This window comes from Macaca fascicularis, chromosome 1 (assembly GCF_037993035.2).
Source record: "Macaca fascicularis isolate 582-1 chromosome 1, T2T-MFA8v1.1".
NCBI lineage: Eukaryota > Metazoa > Chordata > Mammalia > Primates > Cercopithecidae > Macaca > Macaca fascicularis.
This window is the reverse complement of record NC_088375.1, coordinates 231,485,999-231,498,029: the sequence shown is the minus strand read 5'-3', so window position 1 is coordinate 231,498,029 and position 12,031 is coordinate 231,485,999. Positions and strand designations below refer to the sequence as shown.

Below are 12,031 nucleotides of genomic sequence, written 5' to 3'. Positions count from 1 at the left end.
TTTAAGGAAACCAGATGCTTTTCTTATTGTCAGAGTGGTGTGCAGGCTGCCCTGAGCGTGCACACACACACGCACATGCACGCCCAGCAACACCTTCGCCTTCAGACACGCTTTTCTCTAGCCCAGTGCCCCAGCTCCTCAGCAGAGGGCTCTGCTCCCAGATGCAGTGGTCTCTGCCTTCTCACACGTGGGACAGCTTTGCTGCGGGGGTGGGGGTTGCGACTCTGGAGGCTCATTTTATCGCCGGGCCAGGGCAGTGATCTGTTCGGTGAGAAAAGAAAAGGCCATTCCCTGCCTTTCCGCTGGGCTCCTGGAGACTCCTGGAGACTCCCAGGCTTGGGCAGTCTGGGTGGGCTGGGAGCCCCGCTGATGCCCGGAGGGTGGGCTGAGGTCTGGATGCCGACTTGCCTTCCTCCTTGAGCCCAAACAGCCAGGTTTCCGGGTGGCCAGAGGCAGTGTGCAGACTCCAGCACACAGGGCACCTCTGACTCCTGCTTCACTTTCCTCCCAGCAGATCTCCGAAGACCTGGGCAGCGAGAAGTTCTGTGTGGATGCGAATCAGGCCGGGGCCGGCAGCTGGCTCAAGTACATCCGTGTGGCGTGCTCCTGCGATGATCAGAACCTCACCATGTGTCAGATCAGTGAGCAGGTAGGTCCGGGCTCATAACGGGGACTTCTGCCCCTTGGAATTGTCCCTGAGGACGCGGCACCAAGATTGGCGGAGGTGCCGAGGCAAGGGTTGTCTGAGCCTCTCTGGGGACATCTGCCAAGCCCTGGCCTGCGGTGGGGGCACTGTTTGGTGCTCGGCCAGCGCTGGCTTCTGGGGAGCTGACTCACCCCGAGAGGGCTCCATCGGAGCCTTGCTCAGGGCCCCTGCCCGAGGCTGGCAGCTCCTGAACCCCAGGATGGTGGTTCGGGTGGAAAAGAGCAATGAAGCAGGCAGGACCCCAGATCACACGGTCCACACTTCCTGCAAATGCCGCTTCCCCGAAGGACACGGGAGAAGCATAGAGCAGGAACCGTCACTGCAAGAATCCATCTAAATGACGCTGTTTAACCAAATTTTCCGAAGAGTCAGCACCGGCCAGTGAGGCAGCCACTCAGGGGCCTCCTCGAGCCTCCAGGGCCTCTGACCAGCCTGCTGAAGGCCTTGGCCTTTTTGGCACAAAGTCCCTGTCCTGCGGGCAGTGAATCAGGCAAGAGATACCTTCACTTCCGTCCCTGCCATCTCAAGACTGAGGCCCCCACTAAGCTCCCTGGACCCTCGACCTCCACGGCTGGTCCACACCACCACCGGCACAGGCGTCCAGACCCACAGGCTGATCAGGGGAGAAGATGTGGAGTCTCCTTCCACTCCAGAAGGCACCGTGTCCCCAGAGTTGGTCGCTGCTTCATGAATTTCTCTATTCGAAGCTTGCCAGTGGCCCCTGGAGGCTCTTCTCACTCTCAAGCCAGGCCTCCCGGGCGGCATTTTCCACCCTGCGTGCTCAACACCGTGCGTTCCTCAGGGTGCCCGGGGTCCCCGGCCCCTTCCATCACAGCAGTCTGGTTTTTCCTGTAATATCTTGGGGTCACACATGAGATTTCATCTGCAAAAAAAAAAAGGGATCCTATGGCTGTGAAAAATGTGTGTGAAGACCATGTCGCGGAACATTCCCGGGTAGCCTGTGCAAGCCGTTGAAAGTGGTTCAAGGCTCTCGACTTGAGAGAAACAATTTTGCATTAAGAAATGCAGAGAGCAAACTCCAGGGAGGTCCCGCAGGCCCCGGCTTGCTGCCAGGGGCTCTCCCTCATTTGCTGTCCCCTTGGCTGTGGAGCAGAGTCTCCACCGAGCAGTTGCTCTGCTGGACAAGCTCGTTCTGGATGGGGACATGAATCTGCTGTCCTACCAGGATTTCCATGGCCTTCAGTTAGAGCCAAAACTGTTTAAAATAACTTTTTATGATTGAAAAAAAAAATACAGAGAGGAAGCAAAAGAATAATCATAAACATAAGAACAGAACTTAAAAAAATATTTTCCTTATTCCAGATGAAAGTGAAATTGGAGTGAAGGAAAATTGGGCTTGAGGTGCGTAGAAGGACGCGTCTTTCCATCCTTTTCTGGGGCTCAGATTTGCAGAGAGTGTGTGTCCTTGGTCGTCTGTTGGGAAGCCGAGGGGCAGGGGCACCACAGTGCTGGGGCAGGGCTGTGCTTTTGTGAGATGCAAACTACAGTAATGAAGGACCCAGAGTTTTTTATTTAAGAAATAAATGTTTATTAGAACATTGGAACTAAACTTAAGCAGTAAAGTGGGTATCTTTATGTGTCTAGCTTTTTAAAAAACAAACAGATGTGTAATCTTCTCAAAGAGAAGCCTGTCTTTGAAAAAAATCTTCATTGTATTATTAATATTTCAGGGAAGCTTTCCTTTTAGCTACACACGAGGTCCAAAAGGAAGGGACGGCTTTGTAGCCAACTGTGTTTCCGTGGTCAGGACCGGGGGCAGAAATCCTTTTTGCCAGGATGGAAGAATGATCCTGAATCCTGATCCGTTCCTTCCCTTTACCCCGCCGTTATCCCACAGTGCGGACTCCCTCCAAAGCTCCGTCCTAGAGTCAGAAACGTACTTGGCTCTATTACCCAAACCACAGATAATGTCAAAACTACTGGGATACCTCCTGACCCGCTAGACGGCTCTCTCCAACACCGCCTCAATGGATTCATTCTCTCTGCTTTCGGTCGGTCCGTAGGCTGAATTAAAGCCACATACCCAGAGGGAACTTGAAATGCACACTTAAGCAAATGCAACGCCAAACTGGCCCAAAGCAGAGAGAAATTCCTCCGCTCAGGGCACTTCTGACCCCCTCAACCGCACTGTGTGACCCTTCCCTCTGCTCTGAGAACACCCTCATAGGTAGCACGGCGGGTGACATCAGGTGTTACAGGGCCACCAGCGCTCCTGCCCATGTCCCCGCAAAGGTGCGCCTCTGAGCTGGATAAGCCACGTGGCTGGAATGCCCGGGAAACGCCCGGGAAAGCAGGAGCCGGCCGGAGGCTGGAGGAGACTCGCTGCCCAGGCACGGGGAGTGAGGTGGCTGAGTTGGGAGCTTCTCCTCCTGAAATCTCAACCGTGAATTTCAGTTATCAAAGGAAAATGAGCATTGTGTGGGACGTATTTTCCTTCGAATAATAATAACATTTAAACACTAAAAATATGAAAAACTGCTCTCAGAAACCCATAGACTCTCGTATGAAATGACTTTTAGCAATGCCTTTTTGAAAGGGATATCATAGATTTCAATCTAGTGTTTTAATGCTCTCTCGTGTGCGCTGTGATGGCCACATGGCCGCAGTGGAAAGCATTTCCATTCCCTGGCCTTGACCACGGAAACGTGGGTTCCTGCAAAGCAACCTATTTGACTCTATGCGGATCTCAAATAAAAATGGCCCTGAAATATTAATAAAACCAAGATTTTTAAAAAGTTTTTAACAGCATCTCTTTGAGAAAGAAACATTACATGACACTAATGCCATTTCTCAGATTTCCACCAGGCCAGAAGTTCCACCGGGATTTTCTGGCTGTTATGGACACCACACTCCCCCCACACAAACACACAAGAGTGAACAATGCTCCTCCCTTCCTCCCTCTCTCCCTCTCTCTTTCTCTGTCTCTCTTTTGCAAGATTGCACACACACCCTACCTCTAATACAGCACAGACACAGAAGGGAAGGAACCGTATCTGAACATCTGAGGTCCGTAAAACAACGTCGAATTTGCAGGGAAAATACTTCGGTCAGAAAAGCATCACCGTCATTTTGAGGTTCGAGACATGTGACCTCAGCCCCCATTCTCAGAGGAAAAAGGAGACTGGGGCAGAAGATGGTCCAAATATCCTAAAAAGAAAGTGCTGGAAACCACAGCCTCCCAGAAGAGATGAGCTCTCCTGCTGGGCAGAGGAGAGATGTCGCTCTGAACTGAAAACTCAGGTCGATATTCAGATGGGGACCCAGGCTGGGGCTTTCCTCCTGAGTCTCCTGCTAGTGGCAGCCAGGACTTAAGCAAACACTGGGGCCTGGGCTCCAGGGTGCTCCTATGTCCTTGGGGTGAGACCCACACTTCAGGGGCACTTTGGAGGCAGGGGAGTCACATACCTCCTCTGGCCCATCCCGGGCTCCTCCTGGCCTTCGCTGGATGCGGGCTGCTGTGCATTGATATGAGGTCTGGGGGCGGCGCCACCCCCACATCCCTCATGGTTCTGTGCAGTGTACTGGCGCTCTAGTTGATGCTTTCAGGCGCTCCAGGGCACCTGCTGAGCTGGGTGGTGCAGCACCCACAGGCCCGGTTCTGTCTGTCTGGCCAGGACCCATTCAGAAGCCTGCTCAGATCACTGACCACGTGTCCCTCTCCCTAGCATCGCCTAACATGCCCCAAGACACCTGCCCTGTACAAAAGAGGACTGGCTATGTGCTCCTCCACAGCCACTGGGGAGAGGCAAGGGACAGGGGCTTGAGGACATGTGAGCCCCAGAGCTTGGAAAGCCTCAGCAACCGGCCAGCACCTCCCCAGAGGCTCCCCGCTGCCCTGCCGCCCCGCGGTGCCTCATGAACGGAGGCAGGATCGGCTGAGCTGAGGGCGGCATGGAGGCCCGGATACCCTCCTTCCCAGGCGGGGCTGGCCCAGCATCCTGTCCCTCGCCATCTCAGGCCCTATGGGCACTGGACCGTCCTCTCCATGAACAAGAGCTATCCCCATGGTGTGGGGCTGAGGGGGCTGCTTGTGGGCCCCACCTCCACATTCTCGTCTAGCAATAAGATCCCCCCTCCTGGCCCCAGGGGACGTCTTGAGAGGTGACGGGGCCCATCCCCGGCCCTTGCTTCTCTAAGGCCCATCCCAGGCCTCCTCATGGCTCATGGGAGAGCTGAGCAGAGGCAGAGGTCACATTGGGTCATGAATTTGCTCCTGGGCCCGGCCGTGTCGCCCAAAAGGGGACTTGTGGTTTTCTATTTGCACAAAGAGGCCCCAGATCACAGCCAAGGGCACGCTGGCCCCTTCCGAGGCCAAGGGTGCCGCTGCTCCTGAAGCAGCACAGGCTTTCTGGGGAGCTGCGGGGAGCGAAACATCCACGCACACAGCTTGGGGGACCGAGCCTTTGCCCTGGGACTTTCAGGGCAATCGGATTGCAAGGGAGGTAGGGCCTTGAGGTGTCAGAAGTCGTCGTGGGAGACTTTGACTTGCTGCCTCATCTGAGCATGAGCGTAAGAGGGACCCTCGGGATCTCCGTGCACTTTTTCGGGGATGCGCCCCCCACCATCCTCCGGCTCCTACTTTCCTTTTTGGAAAATTCAAGACACTCAGATCACCCCTGGGTGGTTCTTTCTCCTGTAAATATGAACAAATGAACTGGTTTGAGATGTTTCAGGAGGCACAGACAGGGGCAGTTCCTGAATTTGTTTTAACTTTAAGAAAGAAAACAAGAGCTTGGCGATGAAGCGCCCACAGGGGGACGCGTGAGGCAGGGAAGGGACTCTCACGGCCGGCGCTGTTTGTTTTTTGGTTTTTCTTTTTCTCACGTTGCCTCAATAGGGCAAGAATGTTGGTGGTGGGATGTCAACTGGCTAGCGGGGTGAGGATGGCGGGGGACGGAGCTGAGGTTGAACACAAATGTCAGGGAGCCAGACTCGGGTGCGGGCCCCCCAGTGTACCTCGGAACGGCTGTGGGGCTTGCAAACAACCTGCAGCACCCCTGAGTTGAGAAAAGCAGCCCCAATCTGCACAGTGCCCTGGGGCTGCCTGGGCAGCAGACAAACCCCGAAACCCCAGCGCCTTCCAGGGGCAGAGCAGGGGTCCCGGCGCCTGCCGTGGAGCAGCGCAGCCCCCCCACAGAGCATGTTCCGCAAAGGCATTGTGTTAGAAGAGTGGCCGCCGGTGGCCAGGCAGCACCACGTGGACAAGAGCCCGCGCTGGGTGTGCATGAGAACCCGGGGTCTCCCGGGTCGGCAGAGGGCCTTTCTCTTTTGCTTTGTCATCCTGGGCTCTGACCTGTGTCCTGCGTTTCTGTCTGGGCGTATGCCCTGTCAGGGTTGAGATTTTAAACGGACGGCATCCAACACCCATCATCTTGTTCTGCCCTGACCCCAGACATGTCCACATTCCCTTTGCTTTTATCTCTCACAATTTTTTTTTTTTTTTTTAAGACAGAGTCTCACTCTTGTTGCCCAGGCTGGAGTGCAGTGGCACGATCTCGGCTCATTGCAACCTCCACCTCCCGGGTTCAAGCGATTCTCCTGTCTCAGCCTCTCAAGTAGCTGGGGTTACAAGGGCCTGCCTCCATGCCTGGCTAATTTGTATTTTTTAGTAGAGACAGGGTTTTACCATGTTGGTCAGGCTGGTTTTGAGCTCCTGACCTCAAGTGATCCACCAGCCTCGGCCTTCAGAAATGCTGGGATTACAGGCGGGAGCCATCACCCCCGACCATCCTCATAATTTTTTTAAATTAAAAATCATAGATTGGTAATTTGGTCAGGGCACGCAGGAGCCTCCAACCATGAGATACAGTTTACCGCCTTGAAATGGGAAGGAGGAGGGCAGGGCGCTCCTTTCAGCATTTCATAACCAGCTTACAAAAGACCCAAAGCATATTCAAGTTGCTTTGATTCCCATTTTACGGGGCCCCCTTTGGAACAAACTGATCCACTTCTTGGTGAAAAAAAAGGTTTAAATTCAACTGTGCCGTCTGAACCCCTTCGCAAACCACCTGTCGGGATGTGTGTATTCCTTTCCTGCTCATCACAAGCTCACTTTACTAGAAGAAGCTATTTAAGAATGATCAAGGTAATTTAACTGTGGACCCGTCCTTTACATTTTTATAATCCAGATCCAAACCACACAACTAGAAACAGATAAGTGTACACAGAGTTTTATTTCGTGTCTGATCACTGGGAAGGTGACGGCATATCGCACACAACACAATCATAAAACTTAGGCTTAATAAAAATGCTTCAGCCGTGTGCGGGAGGAGAAGAATGTGGCAAAGCCCGGGACTCCAGCGGGCTTTTCCTCGCTCTGCCAGAGGACAGGACTGTCTGCAGTCTGGGAGCCTGATTGTGGTCTCCTCCAGCCGCTTAGCATGGAGGAAGCCGGGAAGCTGGGAAGCCAGGCCGGCCAGAGGCAGGCTCGTGAGCACAGGCATGCACAGGGGAGGGAGAAAAGAGACCTCTGTCCATACCCCAGCACTGCAAATCGGGGCGCTGGCCCTGCTGGCATTTAGAGCACCATCACCACTACATGCTCAGCTTCTGGGCCAGCCTCGGGGCTGGGGGGATCACAGCGCTTTCCCACACTCACAGCGCGTGGAGACAGCAAGGAGTTAAAATGAAGCCGGGAGCAGCGCGGAGACCCAGCCGCCTCGCCCCGGGGGAGGTCCCGAGAGCTAAAACCAAAATGCAGGGGACAATCCTCAGACCAACGTCCTCTCTCTCTCCCAAGGCCAGGTGAGAGGCAGACTGGGTCACCAGGGGAATTTGCTTTTGGGAGACGGTTTTGGAAGAATTTCGATTCCACTGGCTGCTTTCACATGTTTTGTGAGAAAAGCCTCTCGCACAGCAAACTCAAGCACAGTTGAATTCTGAAATCCAGAATGGTGAGCGATTGAGTTTTTTTCCAGTAAGCACATGGAAGCAGGGTTCACCTATTTGATTCAAGCCTGCCTTTAAAGTTTCTTATACTGGTCCAAAAGAGACAAGAAAGCCCAAAAGTTCGCTTGATGGAAAAAATTCATTTACTCCAGGAAAGAGAAAACAGGAAGAGCCGCTGCTCAGATTCCCCCCAGTGCCTTTTAGTCTGCAGTCTGGTGATTCCCTCCTGGTGGCATTTACGTGGAGTTTTTCGTCTATGTATGTTGTTAAATCCTATGATTAAGCGGGAATGAAAACCGTACCACTTAGAGCTTCATATTCGAAAGTCGTCTCTCTTCTTGTGAATTGATTTGATATTTTAAAAAGCTTTCTTTAAAGACCTGTAAGGAGAAGGTATCCCAAAGCTGGCAGCCATTGTAAATTTAAATGATTTCTGTGTCTTAAAGAATATTGCGGGGGAGCAATGATATGAATTTTCATAAAAGGCTCCGCCTGAATGAACGCTGACACACCCCGAAACCCCAGCCTGACTCTAGGCTTCTCGCAGGCAATTTCTCTGCCTTCTGTTGAGAACGTGGCCATTTATTTGTCCCAGAACTCCGCTTACCTACAAGAAGCCGCCACTTTGTGTCTGGAAAGTGATAAAAGGGGGAGAAAATAGGCAGGGTCATGCTAAATACAGTTTGAATTCCGAGGACCCGTGTTTCGTGTGGTTCACCCGTGTTCAGTCAAGTCATTGTTGTTACAAAGAGAACCTGAAGTGTTGGAACAAGGACTTAACTTCAAATCCAGTCTGTTTGGCGTCATTATTTTTTAAAGCCATTTAGAGCAGACATTTATTGGCGCTAGTAAACTCAGCTGTTGTTAAGAGGGTTCCCCACCCTCTCAGATCCTTAAACCAAAGAGAAAATTCCAGCCTTGCCGGTGCAACACAACCCGGGGACTCAGGCACGACTTCAACAGCGTAGCGGACGCAAGTGTTTATAAAAAGGCATAGATGCTTAGATGCTGTCGCTTAAGAAAATATACTGTTCTTCTTCCTTTCTGGGGGCCAGTCCCCCTCCCTGAGGCCGCTGCTGGGGGCTAAAGGCTATCAGAAACTCCAGACTTTATTTTTGCTTGAACAAACTTCTCCCACCATGCTGCCTTAGTGCGGTCTGAGCAGGACCCACCGCGGGTCGCACAAGGAAGGAGGATTATAAGCAGACGGCAGGAATGTGTAGGGAGCTGCAGTCATAATTTATGACAGGCCCTGCAGGAAGGGGCCTGCAGTACAGTAAATGCGCAATTTGTGACGCCCTCGAGCCAGGAGCCGGCCCAGGCTGGGTCCGCAGACGCCCGGTTCCCACCGCAGCCGGCCTTTGTCCCGGGAAGTCGCCTGACCCCGCCGGCCAGGAACAGTGGCGTTCTCGGCGCGTCTGGCTGATAAGGCCTTTGTGACACCGGGGACAGGCTGTAAAAACGCAGCCGGCTTTTGTCTGCACCTCAGCGCCGCTGGCAAGGGCGGGGCCTGCGACTTCGGAAAAGTTTGCGCGGATTCCCGTTCACCTCTGACCCCCAAAGCAGTTGGAGGCAGGTCGGGGACCCCCGCCCCGCCCCGCCCCGCCTCGGGCCCTGCGATCAGCAATAATAGCGATTAATTCCGACTGCGGCTCCAAGTTCCGTGGCCAAGGCGCCCTCCTCCTGCAGGTCCCGGGCCAGGGAGGGGGCGCCCGCGGCCCAGCCGCCCTCCCGCCGCGGCGGCTCCAGGGCAGTGTCTGCGCCGGAGGGCAGGGTCTCCCGGCCCATCTGGTGCCCTCGGAGCCGGAGTGGGGTCCCAGGAGACACGGGGGCCCTCGGATTGGGGGAAGAGGGGGGAAGGGGTTTCCTTCCGCAGCCCCGTGGATCAGAGGAGGGAGGCTTGGCGCCCTCGGAGCTGGGGTGGGGGATCCCTGGAGGACCAGCACCCTTGGGTGGGGGACATCCCAGGAGATCTGGCTGCCCTGGGAGGGTAGGGTGTAGAGAAGGGAGTCTGGGCGGTGTCCTGGGAGTGTCTGTGGGCTTCAGAGAGGGGATGGGTTGGGGGCGGGGGTCAGGGGAGTCTCGCAGGCTCTCGGAGGGGGCCAGGCGGAGGATCCAGGAGGGCCGCGCCCAGCCCCCGTCTGCCCACCAGCCCTCTGCCCGCCACTGGAGCGGGGCTGAGCAGCGGGGTGGGCCGGAGGATGCCAGAGGTCTCACATCAGGACCCTCCATGTTGGGGGGGGTGCAGCCTGGAGCCAAGGGGCCGGAGGCCAGGGTCCACATCACCCTCTAACAGGGACCCTTGAGAAGCCTCCGATGCGCCCGCTGACCCTCCTCTCTCCTGCCCAGTGCCCGGACCAGGCCACCTGCCCCAGGGGCGTCAGCCAGGCCGGACACTCAGCAGCCCCTTCCACCTGCGTCTGCTACAATGCCACCCGCAGCACGGCTCACAGGGTCACCCGGGCTTTGTCCCAGCTGGCGCTTCTCATCCTGCACTTTGGGTCCAATTTTCTAATACAGTGGCTCAAGTTTCTTTTTCGAAAAAGAGACAATTATTCAGCCACTGTGTGATTTTATTTTTTGATAAGATGATACAAAACTGGGGTCCTAATAACAATGGGTTTAATTGAAGAAGTTACCGTGGGCCAATTTCTCCTCTCCACTTTTACATCTCCTCATAGTTTTAGCAACTTGTGACGTGACGCACCCTAAGGGAACTTCACACACTGCTGAGGGAGGCTGTGCGCCTGCTATCCTCCTGCGTGCAGTTCCTGTCTGGGTGTCTTGGGAGTAACAGACACTGGGCGTTACAGTCATGCTGTGGCGTCTGTGTGTCCTTTGAGAGTTCCTTGGTGTCATTCTGGAGTCAGTTGGGACTGGCAGACTGTAGTGAAATCCACAATGTGGGGGTCATGGGAAGGAACATGCAGGGGCCATGCCCAGCCCTGTCTTGGGGGTGCCCAGCTGTGTCCAGCCACAGACCCCACCCAGGTCCAGCTGCTGGAGAGCCTGGCCTGACACAGGATGGTCAGTGGGGATGGGAGTGTCACCCACAAGGAGGGCCGTGTCCCCTCCATCCCTGGGAGCTCTTCCCTTTCTGAGTCTAGAACCACTCTGTTTTCTTGGAGGAGCCTCAGCCCCAGATCCCGCAGGGGCAGGTGGATTTCCCTTGGGCTTCTCCCCAGCCTCGCAGCCAGTCCTCCGGCCAGGCCTGCAGGTCCCTGGAAGCTCCCCAGTTACTGTGATCAGAAGAGAGTCTCAAACACCCACATGTGCAGGGTGGGCAATGATTCCCCCAAGAGAAACACACCTACCACCAGACACTCCCAGACCAAAGACGCAGGGTTTCTGGTGTTGGCGGCACAGCCCACGCCCTGACCCAGGCCTCAGATGGCCCAGCCTCCCCTTTCTGAGCTTCTAATTTTCTTCATCTCGACCACCACGTCCACACCCCAAGACAACCTCCTCTTTTCAGGAGGCCCCTGGCAAGCCACGGTGACACAGCCCCCAACAGCACTGCTCAGTGAGTGGAGTTCCAAATGGAGGTCCCCTCGCCCCCAGGGCTTGACCAGGCTGCAGAATCTACCTGAGCCCACCAGTTCTCAAGGGTGTCCTCCATCCCAGACTCTCGCCTGTGGGGTCAGCCTCAAGGCGCCAAGTTGACAGTGGGCACACAGTCCTGCCCACCCCAGCCATCCTGGCTGATGGCATCCCCACTCATGGAAGAACCACAGCCCCGTGTCCTGACCCACTGGCCAGGCTCAGCTCATGGCCACTTTCAGAAACAACCAGATTCACTCCACACCCTGAGCTCCCCGTCCCCCACCACCACTGGCAAAGGGTGTCTCACTTACATACACGAAATTGAACAAAAGAAACTTGAGAACCCACCCAGGTGGGCTCTTGGTGGAAGCAGGGCTCTGCTGTGCCCCCAGGACACCCCCAGCTGGGAACTTTGATGCGGATCCTACCTATTTAGTCAGCCACCCCCTTTATGAATATCCTAAAACCCAATAAAGCAAATTAAAAGGGGACGCAATTCCTTCTGTGCATACTCCGCAAAAGTTCCAGAGGAGACCCTCTTGGTGGCAATTAGAGGAAAATCAAGTGCAGGCTGAGCTGCGTCCACAGTGTGAGGGCTAAGTGTGCACTGAGAGGCTCTCTAGACACCAGCAAACCACACTCACCCTTTCTCTCTGGTCTCTCCATCCTAGATTTACTATAAAGTCATTAAGGACATTGAGCCAGGTGAGGAGCTGCTGGTGCACGTGAAGGAAGGCGTCTACCCGCTGGGCACAGTGCCGCCCTGCCTGGACGGTAAGACCCCTCCCCCGAACTGGGCCACGGCCCCTGGGAGACCCCAGCCCACCTGGAAGAGGAGCAGACGCCTGGGAGGACCCAGGGCCTCTCATCACC

The 12,031-nt window shown here is 55.0% G+C and overlaps 1 protein-coding gene across 27 annotated transcripts in view; it reads left to right on the top strand.

Moving 5' to 3' along the window:
* Nucleotides 1–12,031, top strand: part of PRDM16 (PR/SET domain 16) — a 366,115-nt gene that overhangs the window by 313,588 nt on the left and 40,496 nt on the right. For 11 of the 27 annotated variants that reach the window (XM_074022501.1, XM_074022529.1, XM_074022536.1 and 8 more), the window contains 2 exons: nucleotides 515–649; nucleotides 11,830–11,932. In XM_074022501.1, the coding sequence (XP_073878602.1) occupies nucleotides 515–649; nucleotides 11,830–11,932 (238 nt within the window). Of the gene's footprint in view, nucleotides 1–511; nucleotides 650–11,829; nucleotides 11,933–12,031 lie in introns of all 27 variants that reach the window. The other 16 variants (XM_074022484.1, XM_045388102.3, XM_074022517.1 and 13 more) reach the window with 2 other exon arrangements.